The 19,913-nt window shown below is 51.0% G+C and overlaps 1 protein-coding gene across 2 annotated transcripts in view; it reads right to left on the bottom strand.

Moving 5' to 3' along the window:
* SGSM1 (small G protein signaling modulator 1) overlaps positions 1-17,901 on the bottom strand; it is a 119,728-nt gene extending 101,827 nt beyond the window's left edge. For both annotated transcript variants that reach the window (XM_015149942.3, XM_015149944.3), the window contains exons 1-2: positions 17,786-17,901; positions 17,646-17,689 (exon numbers count right to left, since the gene is read on the bottom strand). In XM_015149942.3, coding sequence (XP_015005428.2) covers positions 17,646-17,689; positions 17,786-17,804 — 63 coding nt within the window. In that variant the 5' untranslated portion in view covers positions 17,805-17,901. The remainder of the gene's footprint in view (positions 1-17,645; positions 17,690-17,785) is intronic.
* Between the last annotated feature and the right edge of the window lie 2,012 nt (positions 17,902-19,913).

Below are 19,913 nucleotides of genomic sequence, written 5' to 3'. Positions count from 1 at the left end.
GGCACCTGGGACTCTCAGGACAAGAAGCATGAACCAGCATCTCCAGCCCTGCCTGGACCACTGACCCTCAGCCCTGGTCCCCAAAGGTGGCACTAAGTGCTCACTTCCATACCATTGCTCACGTGCTGCCTTCTGCCAGATGCCCCACCCCGAATGCTCCAGCTGGCTAGCTGCAACTCAGGCTTCAAGCTTCCGCCAAGGTGTCGCCTCCTCCTGGAAGGCTTCCTGGACTCCCCATCCCTTAAGCTGGGACAAGTGTGCCTCCTCCATGTCCCATTAACATCTCCTTCCCTGCAAATATCGCAGGAACCAAAACTGTCGTTCATGCACTCAATTTCTCGAATGCTCCTGTGAGTCAGGCTCCAGGGAGCAAGCAGACGTGGTCCCTGTCCTCGCAAGCCTTACAGTCCAGGGAGATGGAAAGATATAAACAGAATCACAAAATGGGTAAACTGTTACAAAGTGAGACCAGTTCTTTGCACCTTGGTTCTAGGAGAATAACAAAGCAACCACACCTGACAGGGTGGCAGGGAAGGTCAGGGAGGGCTTCCTGAAGGTGGTGATGGCTCAAGATGTGAAGAACAAATATAAATTAACTCTCTGGGTCTCAGTTTCTCCCACTGTAAACAAGCGAAAAAAATCGCCTGTGACTGCCCCCACATAGCCACCGTGGAGCTCAAAGGAAGGAACAGATGTTGTAAGGACATTGTATCAGGGAGAAACAGTCTACGGAAAGAGCTGGCGGCTTTTAATTTTTAAATCTATCAGGGTGAGGCACACAGAAGGTGACAGTTGGGAGGGGCTGGAATGGGGCTGGTGATGGTGATGGGGTGGGGACAGGAGTATTTTGGGAAGCTCCAAAGCACAGACACAAACAGACTTGGGGTGCGGGGAGGGGGAGAGACGGTGCCGCAGCCCTGCAAGCTGTGCCTGGTTCTATGCGGTGGCCCAACCTTCCTTCCCTGCTGAATCCTGTCTCTTTCCCTCCCCACACCCTGGGCTCCGGTCACACATGCCATTCCTCCTGCGTGACCCAGATGACTCCCACCTCCTGGTCCTGGCCTATGCAGTCCCCTCCACTTGATATCCTCACCCATTCCTAGCTCTGTCTCCAGCTCTGGAAAAATCCCCCAATCCTCCAGGGCCAAGTCACGTGCCCCTCTCCGCATCCCTTTCTGAGCCCAGCAGTCCATGCAGGTTGCCCTCTGCTGAGCTCCTAGAGTAACACCTGCTGCAGCAGGCTCTGGAATCAGACTCCCAGAATTCCAATCCCAGCTTATCCATGCGTGATCTTGGGTAAATCCTGTCCCTTCTCTGAGCCTCAGCTTTCCCATCTGTGAAATGGGTGATATCTGCCTCACTGGCGTTAAGATAATACATTTATTTATTTAGGTATATTTTAAGGGATAGTGTGTTGCCCAGGCTGGAGTACAGTTATGCGATCACGGCTCACAGTAGCCTCGAACTCCTGGGCTCAATCAATCCTCCTGTATCAGCCTCCTGAGTAGCTGGGACTACAGGTACACACCACCATGCCCAGCTAATTTTTTTTTAACGTTGCCCAGGCTGGTTTTCAACTCCTGACCTCAAGTGATCCACCCGCCTCGGCCTCCCAAAGTGCTCGGATTACAGGCATGAGCCACTGTGTCCAGCCAAGACAATACATTTAAAACATTTGGCACAATAGCTGTTGCATGCTCAGTGTTTTATACATTTGTTTTAAGTCATCACGGCCAGCATTTATTTATAAAATGTTGTTTACTGATTGCCTGGCGCCATGCCTTGGGGTATGATCTCATCTAATCTCCATAGTATTTCTGTGAAATGGGTACGATAACGCTCTTTACTTTACAGATGAGGAAACTGAGTTCTGGTCAGATGAAATGACTTGCCTGAGAGCACAAGGCTTGGAAATGGCAGAGCAAGATTCAAATCCAGGACTGTCCTTCCTGCACTGAGCCTGGCACACAGTAGGTTTGTTCATTCATTCGAGAGACACCTATGGGTGTTTTTCATAACTGGGTGCTTTACACACTTGAGCCCAGAGATTCACAACTACTATGCATTGTAGGTGTCATTGTTATCATTCCCATTTTCCCAATGACACAGCCATCCTGGGAGAGGCAAACGCCATCAGACCTGTGAGGAGGCTGGGACTGAAATCAAAGTCTCGTGTTCTGGAGCCCCACATTGCAGTGAAGACCCCAGTACCAGGGCGACAAATGCACCTGCTCCCTTAGCCCTCTGAAGTCGAACATCACAGTCACAGTCAACTTGCTGCTCCCAGAGCCAGGGGACAGCGGCACCTGCCAGCTCCACCTCTGCCTTTGGCTATCATTTTTCACAGTACACCTCTCCCTGCATGCCCAGCACCACCTGGCACCCTCTCTGCTCCACATCGGCTCCCCAAGAGGAATCATGGTGACAAAAAGAAATGTCCTATCTTACATGCCTTTTACTAAGTGAAAGAAGCCAATCTGAAAAGGCTATGTACTATGCAATTCCAACAATATGACATTCTGGAAGAGGTAAAGCTACAGAGATGTGAAAAGATCCGGGGCTGCCAGGAGTTGGGAAGAAAAGAGAGATGAACAGGTAGAGCGTGGCAGGTTTGCAGGGCAGCGGAAACATTCTCCGCATGACGCTGTGATGGCGGATGCATGCCATCAGACATTTGTCCAAACCCACAGAACGCACAGCACCAAGAGTGAACCCCGATGTCACCTGCAGACTCTGGGGGATAAGCGTCCATGTGGGTTCATTAACCCTAACAAAAGTACCACTCTGGCTGAGGACGCTGACAGTGGGGGAGGCTACACGTTTGGAAGGGTTGAGGATATATGGGAAATCTCTGCACCTTCTGCTCAACTTTTCTGAGAACCTAAAACTGATCTAATAAGACTTTAATAAGTCTTAAATACAGACTTCGTGGAGGGGGAAATAAGAAAAAAACATCCTTTCCTCACACTGTCAAGTCATGGAAGACGTTAGCAGGGATCCCGACTTTCAGCAGACAGGCTAAGCGCCTCCTTCTGAAAGGGATCCCCTGTGCCTGCAGTCCACCATGACCTGCAATGGGCTTTGGAGCTTTTGTAGAGAAGGTGTCTGGTGGTGTCAGCTCAGAAATCTTCCCTGCCACCTCCCAAGGGGGACATTCAGGGGAACACTCTGTCTCTGGCCTGTCTCCCATCTCTCTCCTCCTCACTTCCTGCTCCCTTGCCTTCCTCCAACGCTGCACGTTCCTCCCTGCCTCAGTGCCTCTGCTCCTGCCATTCCCTCTGCCATTCCTAGTTCTCTACACAGCCTCTTCTTTCCATCATCAAGATATTAACTCAGGCTGGGCGCGGTGGCTCACGCCTGTAATCCCAGCACTTCGGGAGGCCGAGGAGCGTGGATCACCTGAGGTCAGGAGTTCGAGACCAGCCTGACTAACATGGTCAAACCCCATTTCTACTAGAAATACAAAAATTAGCTGGGCATGATGGCAGGTACCTGTAATCCCGGCTACTCGGGAGACTGAGGCAGGAGAATCGCTTGAACCCAGGAGGTGGAGATTGCAGTGAGTCGAGATCGTGCCATTGCACTCCAGCCTGGGTGACAAAGTGAAACTCCATCAAGAAAGGAAAAAGGAAAGGAAAGAAGAGAAAGAAAAAGATATGAGATCAAATGCCACCTTCTCAGAGAGGCCTACCATGACCGCCCTGGTAAGCTGCCGCCTACCCAACTCACCCCAGCCTCTCTCCCCACTGCATTGCTGTTTTCTCATCCATTTCTGAATTCATCGCATTTCTTCATCTGTTTGCATGGTCATTATCCACCTCCGCCCTCTTGGTTGAAGGTAGGGATCTCACCTGTTGTGCTCACTGCTGTCTCCCCCCTGCCCAGCAGAGAGCCTGGCATACAGTAGGTGCTTAGCAAATGCTGGTGAATGCATCAGAGTTTCCTGTCCTGGACCCCTCTCACAGGCAGTTTCAGGACAGACATGCCCCTGCCATTCCTACCCACACCCTTCCATCTTTCCTGTCACTTCCACACAGCATAGATAACAAAAACAAAGCCACACAGGGGTGGCCCACAGCCCTGGTCATGGGAGAGGTGGGAGTGGGGAGGGCGGAATGAAAAACGATAGAGCCTGTGGACCTTTAGGGTATTAGAAAAATTCTTCCTCCAATTCCTCGCCACATAACCTGCCCTAAATGTGGTTACTGAGGCTTAGGGAAGAAGCAAACACCACTAACTTGGCTGCTGCCAGCCTGGCCCCAGTTAATCGTTTACTGGCTTGCTATAAATAGGCACCGGCATTGTTCTGTGACAGTGTGAGGGCCAGCCAACCTGGCTGGGCTTCCTACAAATGAGCCTCCCCTTATCACCCTGCCCAGGTTCCTCAGACTCTCCTTGACCAGAAGGCTCCCCCTGGGCCTGACTCCAAGGCATTCTCCCAGGACATCCTCGTGTAAAGGTCCTTCAGGCTGCCACGCCCATGCACAGGAGAGGATGGAGCTGTGAAGATGCTCCCCAGCCTCCTTCCATCCCCAGAGAAGCCTGCCTGCACGTTTTCCATTCCCCGCCCACACCCTGGAGACTGGCCAGCCTCCTCCTGGGTGCCTGCCCACTGCTTGCGTCTGGCTTCCCTGGCAGCACCCCCATCTCCACAGACCCAGGGGCCTCATGGATGAGGAAGATACACGCAGACTCGAAGCCCACCCAAGATCCCTGGCAGACGGCCAAACTTGGGGGCGTGGAGGGGAAGATGGTTTGGGCAGCTGCAGAAAACGGAAAAGGAAATTCTCAAATGGTTGCTTAAAACACACACAAGTACATCAGACAGTACTTATTATCTTTCTGGAGAAGGACTAACCACCTCCACCTGAACTTAGGAGGAGGAGCAATCCAATAAGTATCTCTAACACTGGTTTCAAATCCTGTCTCCACCTCTTACCAGCTGTGTGACCTTGGGCAAGTCACTTCACTTCTCTGTGCTGCAATTTACAGTATTTATCTGTAAAATGGGATAATAAATAGAGGCAGAGGGCCTCAAACAGGACCCAGCACACAGCCGATGCCAGATCAAGGGAGGCACTCTGGGTAAGTAAAACCATGAACAGGTCAATCTCTGCTATTTCCTGGATGACCTCGGGCCTCAAGTTCCCTCTGATGGTTTTTGGGTTTGCTTTCCTTATTTTTATTTTATTTTATTTTTTTGAGATGGAGTCTCGCTCTATCACCTAGGCTGGGGTGCAGTGGTGTGATCTCGGCTCACTGCAACCTCCATCTCCCGGGTTCACGCCATTCTCCTGCCTCAGCCTCCCGAGTAGTGGGATTACAAGTGCCCACCACCATGCCCGGCTAATTTTTTGTATTTTTAGTAGAGACAGGGTTTCACCATGTTAGCCAGGATGGTCTCGATCTCCTGACCTCGTGATCTGCCTGCCTCGGCCTCCTAAAGTGCTGGGATTACAGGCGTGAGCCACGGCGCCCGGCCTGGTTTGCTTTCTTTTAACATTACATACACTAATGCATACGAAGTGCATAGCATACTGTCTGGAACAGGATAGGCTTTTTGGGAAACCCTCTATACCTGTGCTGTCCCACATGTTATCATCAGCCATAGGTGGCTATTGAGTACTTGAAATGTGGCTAGTGTGACTGAGGAATTGCATTTTGAATTAAATTTAAATTTCACTTGATTGAAATGTAGATAAGCACTTATGACTCATAGCTAACATACTGGGACAAGGCAGGCCTGGACAAAGTAGGTGCCCAATAAATGCTAATTATAATTATTACTGGGGTTGTGATTATTATTTTATTTTATTTTATTTTTGAGATGGAGTCTCACTGTCTCCCAGGCTGGAGTGCAGTGGCAAGATCTCGGCTCACTGTAAGCTCCACCTCTCGGGTTCACGCCATTCTCCTGCCTCAGCCTCCTGAGTAGCTGGGCCTACAGGCACCCACCACCACACCCAGCTAAGTTTTTGCATTTTTTAATAGAGACAGGGTTTCACCGTGTTAGCCAGGATGGTCTCGATCTCTTGACCTCATGATCCTCCCGCCTCAGCCTCCCAAAATACTTGGATTACGGGCGCGTGCCACTGCGCCAGGCCGATTATTGTCATTTTTACCAGAAAGCTATTATTATTGGAACTGGTTTAGAAACTAAGAGGTACAAGTTCATTTCTAGGCACACTAAGGACAGGAAACTGTATTGCAATCATCTCTGTATCACACTAGGACAGTTCCTGCAGGGGGTTATAGATGTTTTGGCATATCCCTCTAAAATTCATATTTCAAAATCCTAATCCCCGGGCCCGGCGTGGTGGCTCACACCTGTAATCCCAGCACTCCGGGAGGCCGAGGCAGGCAGATCACCTGAGGTCAGAAGTTCGAGACCAGCCTGACCAACAAAGTGAAACCCCATCTCCACTAAAAATACAAAAATTAGCTGGGCGTGGTGGCAGGCACCTGTAGTCCCAGCTACTCACAAGGCTAAGGCAGGAGAATTGCTTGAACCCAGGAGGTGGAGGTTGCCGTGAGCCAAGATCGCACCATTGCACTCCAGCCTGGGCAACGGAGCGAGACTCCATCTCTAAATAAACAAACAAATAAAATCCTAATCCCCAAAGTGGTGGTATTAGGAGGAAGAGCTTTTGGGAGGTAATTAAGTCATGAAGGTGACTCTTAGATGAGATTAGTGCTATTTTGTTTTTTCTTTTCTTTCTGTTTTTTTTTTTTTTTTTTTTTTTGAGACAGAGTCTTGCTCTGTCGCCCAAGCTGGAATGCAATGGCACGATCTCGGCTCACTGCTACCTCTGCCTCCCGGGTTCAAGCAATTCTCCTGCCTCAGCCTCCTGAGTAGCTGGGATTAAAGCCCGCCACCACACCTGGCTAATTTTTATATTTTTAGTAGAGACAGGGTTTCACCATGTTGGCCAGGCTGGTCTCCAACTCCTGACCTCGGATGATCCACCTGCCTCAGCCTCCCAAAGTGCTGGGATTATAGGCGTGAGCCATTGCGCCCGGCCGGGATTTGTGCTCTTATAAAAGAGAGCCCAAAGACTTCTTTCACCCCGTTCCGCCATGAGGACATGATGAGAAGTCTGCAGTGGAAGAGGGCCCTCACCAGATATCAACCACGCTGCCACCCTGATCTCAGACTTCTAGCCACTAGAACTGTGAGAATTCCTGTTGTTTAGAAGCTACCCAGTCACGGTACTTCGTTATACCAGCACCAACCAAGACACAGGGTGATGCTGAACTGTATTTGGGTATTTGGGTTGTGGATTCCTTAGAGGTCCTGACAAAAGCTGAGAATACTCATGGCCGGGCGCGGTGGCTCACGCCTGTAATCCCAGCACTTTGGGAGGCTGAGGCGGACAGATCATGACATCAGTAGTTCAAGACAATCCTGAACAACATGGTGAAACCCCGTCTCTACTAAAAACACAAAAATTAAGCGGGTGTGGTGGCACGCGCCTGTAACTCCAGCTACTCAGGAGGTTGAGGCAGGAGAATCGCTTGAACCTGGGAGGCAGAGGTTGCAGTGAGCTGAGATCGTGCCACTGCACTCCAGCCTGGGCAACAGAGCGAGACTCCATCTCAAAAATAAAAATAAAAAAGAAATCAATTTTTTATCTTCACTTTCTCTTTTCATTTTATTTTTATATGTTTATTATCATTCTAGCTAGTTTTATCAGGGTTTATCCGACTTGAAGTGCATGGAGGATGGAGCTGGCTAACAAACCCTACCCTGCTGTTTCTCAGCTCTGTAGTCCTGGTTCAGTTTCTTAGCCTCTCTGAGCATCAATTTCCTTGTCAGTAAAGAGCAGTTGCTACTTGTACTTCTCTGTAGGAAGGTTGTTCTGTGGATTAAATGAGAGACAGCAAAGTACCTACAGCAATATTTGGTAAATGGTAGTTGCTACAATTCTAATTTACCAAGTAAGCACAATTTACCAAATAATAATAATTAAAAAGGAATTCATTCAATGCCCCAAGTATCACTGAAACTGGCCCAACTATCCCATAGAACTAATGTTTATGGTTTCTTTTGAATAAACACAGAAACTGATCCTCCCAGTTTTAAAACTTCAGAAAGTTACATTTGTCTTATCTGAGTTCCTTTCTCAGGAAACCAAACATCAGGCCTCCCCCAAGGAATTGAAACTTACCAGATCATTGCATCTGGACAAACAGATCAACACCCCTCACCCACCATGACTGCCTAAGCCACCACCTGCTTCCTGTTGACCAACTCCTTTTCCTTACCCCTCTCTAATTCCAGTTTTCTTGCATGCACTTACATTTCCTCCCTGCTATATAAACCTCTGAGTTTAGTTGGTCAGGAAGATAGATGTGAGCCTGACCTCCCATCTCCTCTGCTGCAGCACCCTATTAAAAGACTTCTTCTTGGGCAATACTTATCTCAGTGATTGGCCTTCTGTGTGGCCAGCAGCAGGACCTAGGCCGAAACCCTGGCATTTTGGTAACATCACCAAGTCTCTTGAATTCTCAGGGCTTCAGCTATCCATTTTCTCAATAAGGCCTTACTGCAAAAGGAACCGTTACTGTTCTTTGTAAACACCCACAATCTGAGTTCCTGCAAAATTGTGAAAGAAATAACATAGAAATATATTCATCTCATCTTCTATATCACTAAGTGAAAGAAAAATACACTGCCCCACATCTGAGTTTAGCATTCTTAGCCCCCTTGCCCAGGTGTGCACAGCAACCAAGTGCAGGGCCAGGAAAGTCACCAGGGACTCTGAGCTCCTTAGGCTGAGGGACTCTCTCCAGGAGCTGATGGGCAGCCAGCCCCAGAGGGAAGACCCAGCTGCCCTTCCCAGGATGATGATGCAGCCAGCCAAGACTCAGCCCACTAGAGGTCTTGTCCTTTTGGATCGCAAGAGAGATCTCTTCTGACTCATTCCACAGCACTGCCCTGGGGGCTGCAGCACCCCCACGTCCGGGCTTATCTAGAGACAGCAAGATCCTGCGCTGAGGGCATCTGTAAGTTCAGATGCGACCAGAAAGGGCAGCCAAGTGTCCTTCTGGGATTGAGTCCAGCTTACTCCCAAAAGGGTGAGCCATGCGGTGTGCCTGGCCCCTCCATAAATACTGCCAACTGCCTGACAGTGACACCGTAGTGGTAGCTGAGGCCCTTGCTGTTTGACACACGAGGAAATGAACGTCAAAGAGGTTCATGCAGCTACTAAATGGCAGGGCCACAATCTGAACGTAGGACTGTCTGGTTCCAAAATGTGGCCTTTTCCCTGATCCCCCGCTCTCAGTGGAGCTTGGAACCCTGTGTGGGTTTTGCTGGTTTTAGCTTCAGAGTGATAACAGAGGAGGACTGTGCAGCCAGACCCCTTGCTGTATCAATGACAATCTCTGTGACCTTAGGGCGAATTCCTTGCCATCTCTGTGCCTCGAGTTCCTCATCCATAAAAGAGGGGGTGTTATCTATTTCATGGGGGATCAATAATTAAAAGAAATCATTGATATAAAATGCTCAGTATATGCTAGTTTTGTGTTTTTTGTTGTTTGTTTTTTAAATATTTATCCCATTAGAATGGTGTTAGTTAAGCCCTGGTTTTCCTTGAGTGAACTGAAGGCACTTCAAAAGTCTTACCAGCTACTTAGTTTTAATTAGTCTTAAATAAACACTTGGCAAATTCAGAATGGAAAAAACAAAGATTTGGCTCTCAGAGAGTGACGCTGGCCAAATTAGATGAGTTGAGGTTCTTGGAATCCTGGAGCTGTCCAACCTCGTCCACTTAGAAAGCAAGAGAATGAGATCTTGAGAAGGGACCTGTGAGAAGCCACACCCATTGCTGGGGTCAGAACTGGAACAAGGGCAGGTCTCCTCACTTCCCATCCTGGGCTCTGCAGACAGCAACTGGGGGCCCTTAAGGGTGACCAAAATGCCCTTTCCTGCCGGCCACCCAGCAACAAGTGCTACCACCAGCTCCTGGAGCACCTCATGAGGTGGCTGGGGGAGGCCCAGCCATATGGTACAAGAGACACGGCCAAGCAAGCCAGGGGCCCTCCTGCCAGCCTCGCCACATCGAACCAGGGTGCCTAAGCTGCCGCAGATGCTCATCACTAGCAAAAGCTCCCAGAAGCCAGGTTGCCAGACCTGAAAAAGCATCAAAACGCTTCAGGTGGATATGGCTGCATTATTCATGAAGAGCGTTTCAAAGCTCTCTTAAGCCGGCAAACGCGACATACGCAAGCTGATGTGAGTCAATCCTGCCAGCATCAGAGAGCCCCAAAATAGCCCACCTGGCATTCCTGCATTCATTCAAGCACACGCATTTTTGGAGTCTCTCCTTGGCACAGTGGGACGAGTAGTGGGTGGGGGGCTGTGATTCCAGCCCAAGAATGGAAAGCTCAGCAAAGGCAGACATTTCCTGTCTTATCTGATCATCTGGTGTCTTTGCTTCCTCTCGACTTGTCCCCAAAACTTGCCTGTTCCTTTCCTGCTCAAAATACTCCCATGGCTCCTATCTCATCCAGAGTCAAAGCCAAAGCCTTCGATGGACAAGGTCTTGAACAATCAGCCTCCCGCTCTCTCAAACCTCATCTCTACTCTTGTTTTCTTCACTCCAAGCCTCACTGGCCTCCCAGCTGGTCTGTTCCCAACTCACAGCCTCTGCATAAGCTGTTCCCTCTGCCAGGCACACACTTCCTGCAGATGTTGACACTGCTCCCCTTCCTTCCTTCAGGTCTCGCTCAAACGCCATCGCATCAGTGAGGCCATCCCTGACCACCTCCTCTGGCAAGCCTTTCCCATCCCTCTCCAGCTGTTATTTTCCTTGGAGCCCTTGTTACCTTTAATATATATTTATCGTTTTCTCTATATGCCCTTCTGCCACTATACTGTACACTGAATGAGGGCATATGAGCAACGACTTTGCTTTACTCACTTCTCAGTCTGCAGCTTCTAGAACAGGGCCTGGCACATAGTGGATGCTCGACTAATATTTGTGTAAGGAAGAAAGAAGGAAGGAAGGAGGGAGGCAGGGAAGGAGGGAGGCAGGGAGGGAGGGAAGGAAGTGGGGGAGAAAGAAAATAACAGAGGGAGGGAGAAAGTTGTCTTCTAAGAGCTGGCAGAAACTGTCTATCCTGGTCCCTGCTATTAGATGAAACTTCCTGAAATACAGTCCCAATCACAACCCTCCCTTGCTCATAATCTTCTATAGCTCCCCATTATCCACTGTGGGAAGTTCAAATGTCACAGCCTGGCACGTACAGCCCTAAACAAGCTGGAACTAATGGACCTTTCCTGTCCCATTTCCTTCCCCAGCATTTGCCTGAAGCCAAGCTGTGTTTTCAGGGACTTTTCTGAAGCTCACAGCTCCCCACCACTGCTCACTGTAAGCCAAGGTCACGAGGCCATCCCTCCAGATCTCGGCAATGTGAGGTTTGAATCCTGACTTCCCCACGGACTGACTGTGGGACCTCAAAGCGAGCTGCGTAACATCTCTCTGCCGCCAGTTCATCGATCATGGAAAGAGATGATGATTCTCTCCTTCATGAGGAGTGAAGGGGATAACGCTCAGAAAGTTCACGGCACAGTGCCCAGGACAGAGGAAGCCGGAAGTCCCCAGCAAACAGCTAGGAAATTATGAATGCCTTTTTTTTTTTTTTTTTTTTTTTTGAGACGGAGTCTCGCTCTGTTGCCCAGGCTGGAGTGCATTTACGCCATCTCAGCTCCCTGCAACCACACTCCACTTCCTGGGTTCAAACGATTCTCCTGCCTCAGCATCCCGAGTAGCTGGGATTACAGGCGCATGCTACCACACCCGGCTAATTTTTGTATTTTTAGTAGAGATGAGGTTTCACCATGTTGGCCAGGCTGGTCTTAAACTCCTGATCTCAAGTGATCCACTTGGCTTGGCCTCCCAAAGTGCTGTTAACAGGCATGAGCCACCACACCCAGTCATAATATCTTTTTTTCTCTTTTTTCTTTTTTTTTTGAGACAGGGTCTTGCTGTTGCCTTGGCTGGAGTACAGTGATGTGATCACAGCTCACTGCAGCCTCAACTTCCTGGGCTCAAGGGATCCTCCTGCCTCAGCCTCTCAAATAGCTGTGACTACAGGCATGCACTACAATGCTCGGCTATTTTTATTTTGTTTTCTGCAGAGATGGGGATCTTGCTGTGTTGCCCAGGCTGGTCCCAAACTCCAGGCCCAAAGTGATCATCCCATCTCGGCCTCTCAAAGTGCTGGGATTGCAGGCACGAGCCACCGTGCCTGGCCAGGAATTACTAGTGTTATTACATAGTCCATTCTCTCTCCTATGGCCTAAGTCCATTTTACACGTGAGAAACTGAGGCATTCTGAGGAAGTTTTCCCAAAATGACATGGCTAGGGAGCCAAGACTTCGTTCACTGCCCCTGCCCACCCCTGCCCCGGCTCTGGACTCCAAGTATGCATCCAAGACAATCTAAAAGCAGTGAGAATGAGTTGTTCAAGAATAGGACATTCGTATCAGAGCAGCCTAGAAAAGGGAAGGGTGCGGTGGGTGCAGGATGGGTAGGGTCAGCAGGGAGCAAGTTTTGTTGCTCTAACAGCGTTGTCATTCTGGGCTGGCCACTTCTTTGTGCTGCTAGTGGTGGTGGGCTGAGGGGGTGTCTTGTGTACTGCAAGAATGTGAGTAGCATCCCTGGCCTCTTCCCACTAGATGCCGGTAGCACCCCCAACTGTGACAACCAAAAATGTTTCCAGACATTGCCAAATGTCCCCTGGAGTAGGGTTGCCAGATTTAGCAATACACACTCATACTGAAAACTTACTCACTGTTTATCTGAAAGTCAGATTTAACTGGGCGACCTGGTAGTTATCTGGCAACCCAACCTAGGGACGGGAGAGAAAACTGCTCCCCTTCATTAAGAACCACTGGGTCCCAGTAAAACTGCGGAGTCCCCATGGTAACATCAATTGCTTCTCTCGCTTTCCTCCAACCTTCTTAGCAAGTCCTGCCTTCCTCTCCCACCTCATCGCCCCTAACCCAGAGGCTGGAAGACTCAGCTCTCCAAACAGGCTCTGTTCAGCAGCTGTGACGAGGGCTCCACAATTACAGCCCTTCCACCAGCTCCAGTCTGCAGAGCTAAATGTAGCTTCCCCTCCAGGACCTGCCTCATCTCCCTGTCTCCTTCCTGGGGTCTCATCTGCCTGCCACCAGCCCCTGCATTCTCCCTTCCAATTAAGAGGCTTTCTAGCCCCAGCCCAGAGGCAGCAAAACAAGGCAGTTAGTCACTTTGCTTCCATTATCAACTGGCATCACATGGCTGGCTCCTTTAATGGCAGTTGTCATGGCAACGGGAAGCCAGTCCCTGCTCGCTCCGGGAACCAAAACAAAATTAAGGGTTGGCAGGGAGGGTAAAGGAAGTCAGGAAGGAGCCAAGCTAGAGCTGGTGAGATTTAACTGGAGGAAATCATGCTGAGGCCACACTGTTTGCAGCTGAGGCCACCTTGTTTCCAGCTTTCTCTTGGTGGCACTGAGGACAGAGGAAAAAAAAAGGATGCTTACCCTGGAGGAGCTCAGGCTAACGTGATGGGTGTTCTCGCAGGGTTTATCCTGCCAGCTGAATCATTTTCATCCCCATTATGAATAAACGGAAACCCACACACTGATAAAGGTAAAGACAGATCTTGTCCAAGATCGTGCAGTGAGCAGGCCATCAATTTCAGCTCCATCACCTTCTTTCCCTGTTCTCCATGTCCTCCCCATTCCTTTCCCCTTGCTTTTGGGATAAGACCATACGTTCTGCCTTCTCTGCATCTGCACCCTTCTCCTTTCCCTCTGCTCTGCTCACTTCGGTTTCTTCAAATTCAGTCTTCCCTGCAGCCACAAAGCTTCTGCATGTACAAAACCCTCTGCCAAGAATGGTTTTTGTTAGTGTCTCTCAACCTCCCCCTATCTTCACCTGAAAGTCCTACTCATCTTGCACCTGTCTTCTGAAACATCACATCCTGGGCCCCTGCACATGGTCAGTTGTCCGTTTTGGATTCTTGCAGCCCCGGGTGCCTCTGTGCACAGCCTGTAATTATCCTTGTAATTGTGATACAGTATCTGTTGGGAGTGTGTTTCCTCCATTGCAAGCAAGGTCAGCCCCAGGAGGACAGGGACAGGGCCTGTCTACAAGGGGCCTGTCCCTGCTATATCCACAGAACCTAGCCCAGGGTCTGACACACAGCCCTTAGTAAATAAACATATCTGGAATTGGAATCCAGCTCTAGTTGAGCCCGAAGTTCCTTCTTGACCTGCCTAATGGGTGCTGGGTCCTACTGGTTCCCCAGGCCAGCACTGGACAGTTTCCAGCTCCCAGCCTCTGCCGGCCCCTTGGTGGCTGTAGTGGCTCTGGCAAACCTTGCAGAGCTGCCCAGAGATGTCAATTATTAAGGCACCCCTTCTAGAAAGAAGGCTGGAAAAACAGATATACACACAGAAGACAGATATACACACAAGACACATGTAGATATGTGTACACACAATGCAGTCTCTGGGTGAGGCTGTGACAGGCAGAGATGTGGCTCCTCTGAACCCAGAGAGTGGGGAGGAGGACCTGATTTGACTCTCAGATTTCTAGGCAAAGAGCTTTCCCTTCTATTCCACTGGAGACTGGTTCTCTGACACTGAGAGAGATGCCCCCTCAAAGAGGTAAGCAAAGGAAGGAAAGGACAGGAGACATGCTTTGGGGGGAACCGAGTTGTTGCCATGTTCTTAGGGTACCTATGCTAAATAGGAACTCAAAGACAGAAGACCGGAACCTGTTCCCCCACACTGGTTCTGTGTCCTTGAAATGCCATTTATTGTCTCTGGGCCACAGTGTTCTCATCTGTACAGTAGAAACTGTACTACCCACACATTCTGTCCAAGGTGTGGTACTGTGTAGATTTGGATGAGCATGTTTGTGGGATGGGAGGGCCAAAGTGTGGCTCTGACATCAAAAAGACCTGGGGGGTAAGTCCCAACTCAGTCCCATCTTGGCTGGGCGCTCTTGGGCAAGTTATTCCCCCTCTCTGAGCCCAAGACCCAAACTAGACTGACACAGATTGGACCTTGAAGGACACTGGTACCAATGCATCCTTCTGCAGATGGAGAAACTGAGTCCTAGAGAGGAGAAAGGACCTATGCAGGAAACTGGGGAAGATGGTAGCTGAGCTTGGACCTGGGCCTCAGCCACAGCCTTCCCCAGATGTCTTACTGGTGTTCTCTTCTGCCTGCAGCCCCCTCCCCAATTCAACCAAATATTGCCTTAAAAACAAAGCTGCGGCCGGGCGCGGTGGCTCAAGCCTGTAATCCCAGCACTTTGGGAGGCCGAGACGGGCGGATCATGAGGTCAGGAGATCGAGACCATCCTGGCTAATACGGTGAAACCCCGTCTCTACTAAAAAATACAAAAAACTAGCCAGGCGAAGGGGCGGGTGCCTGTAGTCCCAGCTACTCGGGAGGCTGAGGCAGGAGAATGGCGTGAACCCGAGAGGAGGAGCTTGCAGTGAGCTGAGATCCGGCCACTGCACTCCAGCCTGGGTGACAGAGCAAGACTCCGTCTCAAAAAAACCAAAAAAAAAAAAAAAACCAAAAAAAAAAAAAAAGCTGCCTCAGGCCAAAACATCTACATATTACATGTAGGTCTGGTTAAACCATGAACAAAAACACAGCAGGTGCTTTGTAAGGTACATGCCCCTTCCCTGAAATAGTCACAAGAATGTTGTTGGTCTGAGTTCTGTTGAAAAGAGGTTCTAAGCCAGACACAGTGGCTCACGCCTGTAATCCCAGCACTTTGGGAGGCCAAGGTGGGCGGATCATGAGGTCAGGAGATCGAGACCATCCTGGCTAGCACAGTGAAACCCAGTCTCCACTAAAAAAAAAAAAAAAAAAAAAAAAAAAAAGTTGTAAAATTAGCTGGGTGTGGTGGTGGGCACCTGTAGCCCCAGCTACTTGGGAGGCAGAGTTTGCAGTGAGCGGAGACTGTGCCACTGCACTCCATCCTGGGCCCCAGAGCGAGATGCCGTCTCAGGAAAAAAAAAAAAAAAGAGAGGTTCTAGACAGACCTCCCTTGGAGTACCCACAGGAGCCTATACAAAGGCTGAGCTGAACACTTCTGGACCTTTCTGAGGGATCTAATGTATTTTGCATGTCTCATTCGAAAATGCTAGAATGTGCCAAGCAGCCCTGGAGCTCATTCTTTAAACAAAATAGGACATGCCACACACAGACACATATACACACAGACACATACTCATGCTCCCCGAGGAGGGAGGGGCAGCAACAGGTCCAAGCCTCCAGGCTGCCCTTGGTGGCTGTCTGCCACTGTGCAGGGAAGGACGGGTCATCAGTGATGCTTGATGCTGCCACCTCAGCCGACACCCACAACACACATACACGTGCACACACGCGCGCACACACACACACGCACTGAAAGCCAGGCCCACAAACCAGGCCAGCCCACAAGGTCTGCTGCCATTCGAGGCCTTGGGCTAAGTGCTCATAAGGTTAAAAAGTGACAAAAACACAGCAGCAATGGGGTCTGAGGCTGAAGAATGGGGAGGGCAACACACAGACACACGCACACACACGGCGTCACAGCCCTAGTTATTCACACAGACTCATGCATCACATGCCACACACCCACTCAAGATACACACGCACAGTCACAGCATCACTCATTCACACAGACTCATGCACCACACAATACACACACATAGACCCACTCTCACAAAAACAGATACACAGACACACATAGATATGTGTACACACGATGCAAAGAGATACACTTAGGTATCTCCAGACACACAGACATTCTCATATGCACATACTCACAGCCACAGGTCCTCACCCACGCAGGCGTACGCAGCAGAGCACACAGTCCAGGCATGGAAATGCTACCCCAGGCCCCAAGGACTACAAATTATCCCTGTCTATGGGGTTCTGGGAGGTCTTTGGTCATGAACCCTAAAGATTAGACTGGGCCCCCGCGCTGACCCCAGGGAGAGTGGAGGGGCAGAAAAATGGCAGAACCTTTCTGATTCTCACCTCTGAGTGTGTGGGGTAGGGGGTGAAGGGACCCCTACTGCCAGGTGAGCAGCTCACTGACCCGGGACTCTCCGGGAGGGAGGCCCCTGGCTCCTGGAGGTGGCTCCAAGGACTGAGAATTTGGGGGCTGGGGAGGGAGGCTTTATTTTCCCTCTCCCTTTTCCCAAAGGGTGCCCCACCTTCGGTAGCCCTATCAGGGCCCCTCCCCCAGCACACCCTGTGGGGGGTCCCCCCAGCAGCTAGTCTCTCTTGGAAGATCCCCTTCCTGAACCGCACCCACCTGCTTGCTCCTCCACAACAGGACGTTCTACTGGGACATAGCCAGGTGGGTCCCACACCTGGAGGGGCCTCACGCTGCATCCGCCCCCGCACAAAGCCTCAAATGGGCCAAAGCCTCCCCACGCCTATACCGATCCCCAAACTCCCTCGCTGCGCCTCCTGCCCTGCGGGAGGTCAATGCCTACCCAGGTGAGTCCCACACCTGGTCTGGCCGCCCCCCCCACCGCCAGAGGCCACCCTTCCACGGAGGCTCTTTTCCCGTTTGGCTGTGCTGCCCCCTGCCCGGGGGAATCCTGCCCAGCGCCCCCACCCCGGCACCCACCTCCTTCTTGACGGTGCGTAGAAGCCTCTGTCGGGTCTCCGCCTCTATGGGACAAGACGCGAGAGCCGCGGGTTAGCCTAGGGTGGGTGCGGGGGCCGGGCGCTGCCCTCCCGCCGCCCCCGTGTCCCGCAGCCCCTTACCCGCGGGGGTCGAGGCCATGGCTCCGAGCGCTGGGTTCCGAGTCCCGGGAGGCGGTGGCGGTGGCGGCGGTGGTGGCGGCGGTGGCTCCTCCGGCCTCGGCGCTGCTGCTGCAGCCGCGGCGGGGCGGGGCCGAGCGCTGAGTGACGGCCGGAGGGCGCCCGACGTCAGGACCCGAGGCGGCCGCCCCACCCCTCAGGCAAGCCACCGCGCGGTTGGGCGGTCGGGTTGCCTGCGCCAGGAGCCTTCGCGCCAAGCACGCACGCTCGCTCCCGCGCACCCAGCGCCCGGGCCTTTCAGGCTCCCCCACCCTCCACGCCAGCGCTCAGGTCCCTCCCTGTTCCCTAGGGCGAGGAAGGAAAGCGTCCTTCCTGAGCCCTCCTCTGTGGGCCAGGCTCCAGGAAGTCGCAGGAAATGGTGGGACTACTACGGACATTCTCCAAGCCTGTTTTCTCATCTTTAAAATGGGTATAATGTGGTATAAAATGGGTATCATGGGTCTCAGAACGATCTGAGACTTAAGTGAGATATTGGATGTGAAGCCCTTAATACAGACCCAGGGGGAAAGGCCAGCAAGCATAAATGCTTGCCACTGTTACTGTTATTACTATTATTTATTATTATTGAGAGTCTTCCAGCCGGGCGCGGTGGCTCACACCTGTAATCTCAACACTTTGGGAGGCCGAGGCGGGCGTATCACTTGAGGTCAGGAGTTCGAGACCAGCCTGGCCAACATAGTGAAACCCCATCTCTACCAAAAATACAAAAATTAGGCTGGGCATGTGGCTCATCCCTGTAATCCCAGTACTTTGGGAGGCCGAGGTGGGCGGATCACCTGAGGTCAGGAGTTGGAGACCAACCTGGCCAACATGGTGAAACGCCGTTTCTACAAAAATACAAAAATTAGCTGGACATGATGGTGGGGTGCCTGTAAACCCAGCTACTCGGAAGGCTAAGGCAGGAGAATCACTTGAACCTGGGAAGCAGAGGTTACAGTGATCCAACATGGCGCCATTGCACTCCAGCCTGAGCGACAGAGTGAGATTCCGTCTCAAAAAATAAAAAATACAAATACAAAAATTAGCCAGGCATGGTGGCATGCTCCTGTAATCCCAGCTACTCAGGAGGCTGAGGCACGAGAATTGCTTGAACCCTGGAGGCGGAGGTGGCAGTGAGCCAAGATTGCGCCACGGCACTCCAGCCTGGGCAACAAGAGTGAAACTCCATCTCAAAAAAAAAAAAAAAAAAGAGTCTTCCAAGATACACTGGTTCTCCATCCAGAAGAGGCCGGGACTTAAGTGGCTCCCTCCCGGACATGCAGTTTGCTGGAAGAGTGGGGTTTTCTCAGGAGTCTGGCCCCAACAGGAGGCACTTGTCAGCCAGGATCTCCGAGGCTGAGCAGGCAGTGGGCTCTGTGAGAAAAGGCTTGTTCCATTGAGAGCCGCTGGTCACCCCAAGTCCCTAACTGTATGCACCCAGAATGCAAGTCAGGTCAATATTTATTGAGCACCTACTCTGTGCCAAGTGACTGTGCTAGAGATTTCTAAGTGAGCAAGACAGACAAAGAGCTCTACCCTCATGGAGTTTAAGAGACAGACAACAAAATACATAAGCAAAGGACAGACCATGCTGGAAAGTTCTGGAGAAAAATTAAGTAGGCAAAGGGGATAGGGAGGGCCCAGACCCCTGGGGATCATATTCTGAAGTAGGGTGGTTGAGGGAGGCCCCACTGAGCAGGTGACATTTGAGCAAAGAGGAAAAGGAGCAGGCCATGGGGATTTCTGGAGGAAGAGCAGTTGAGTCAAGGGAATGCAAATACAAAGGCCCTGAGGAGGGAGTGTGTCCAGTTAAACAGTGACAAATGGCAGAGATGCCTGTGGGGCTGGAGTGGTGTGAACAATGGGGACAGTGGTGGGATGTTGGCCCGAAAGGTGCAGGGCCAAGATCCTGTATGACTTTGATGGTGACGTTAAGGATTTGCAATGCCTTTTAGGGTCCCCCAGTATTCAGGCCTTCCTTCAGAAGGACTAGGGGACAGCTTAGAGTGCCTCTCCCTGCAGTAGTGGATCCACAGCCCCCTTTTTCCCATTGGTCAGTGTCAGGGGTCTCTGATCGCAAGCCACAGAAGCT

The sequence above is a fragment of the Macaca mulatta genome, chromosome 10 (assembly GCF_049350105.2).
Source record: "Macaca mulatta isolate MMU2019108-1 chromosome 10, T2T-MMU8v2.0, whole genome shotgun sequence".
NCBI classification, from domain to species: domain Eukaryota; kingdom Metazoa; phylum Chordata; class Mammalia; order Primates; family Cercopithecidae; genus Macaca; species Macaca mulatta.
The sequence above is the reverse complement of the archived record's forward strand: the minus strand, read 5'-3'. Positions and strand labels throughout refer to the sequence as shown.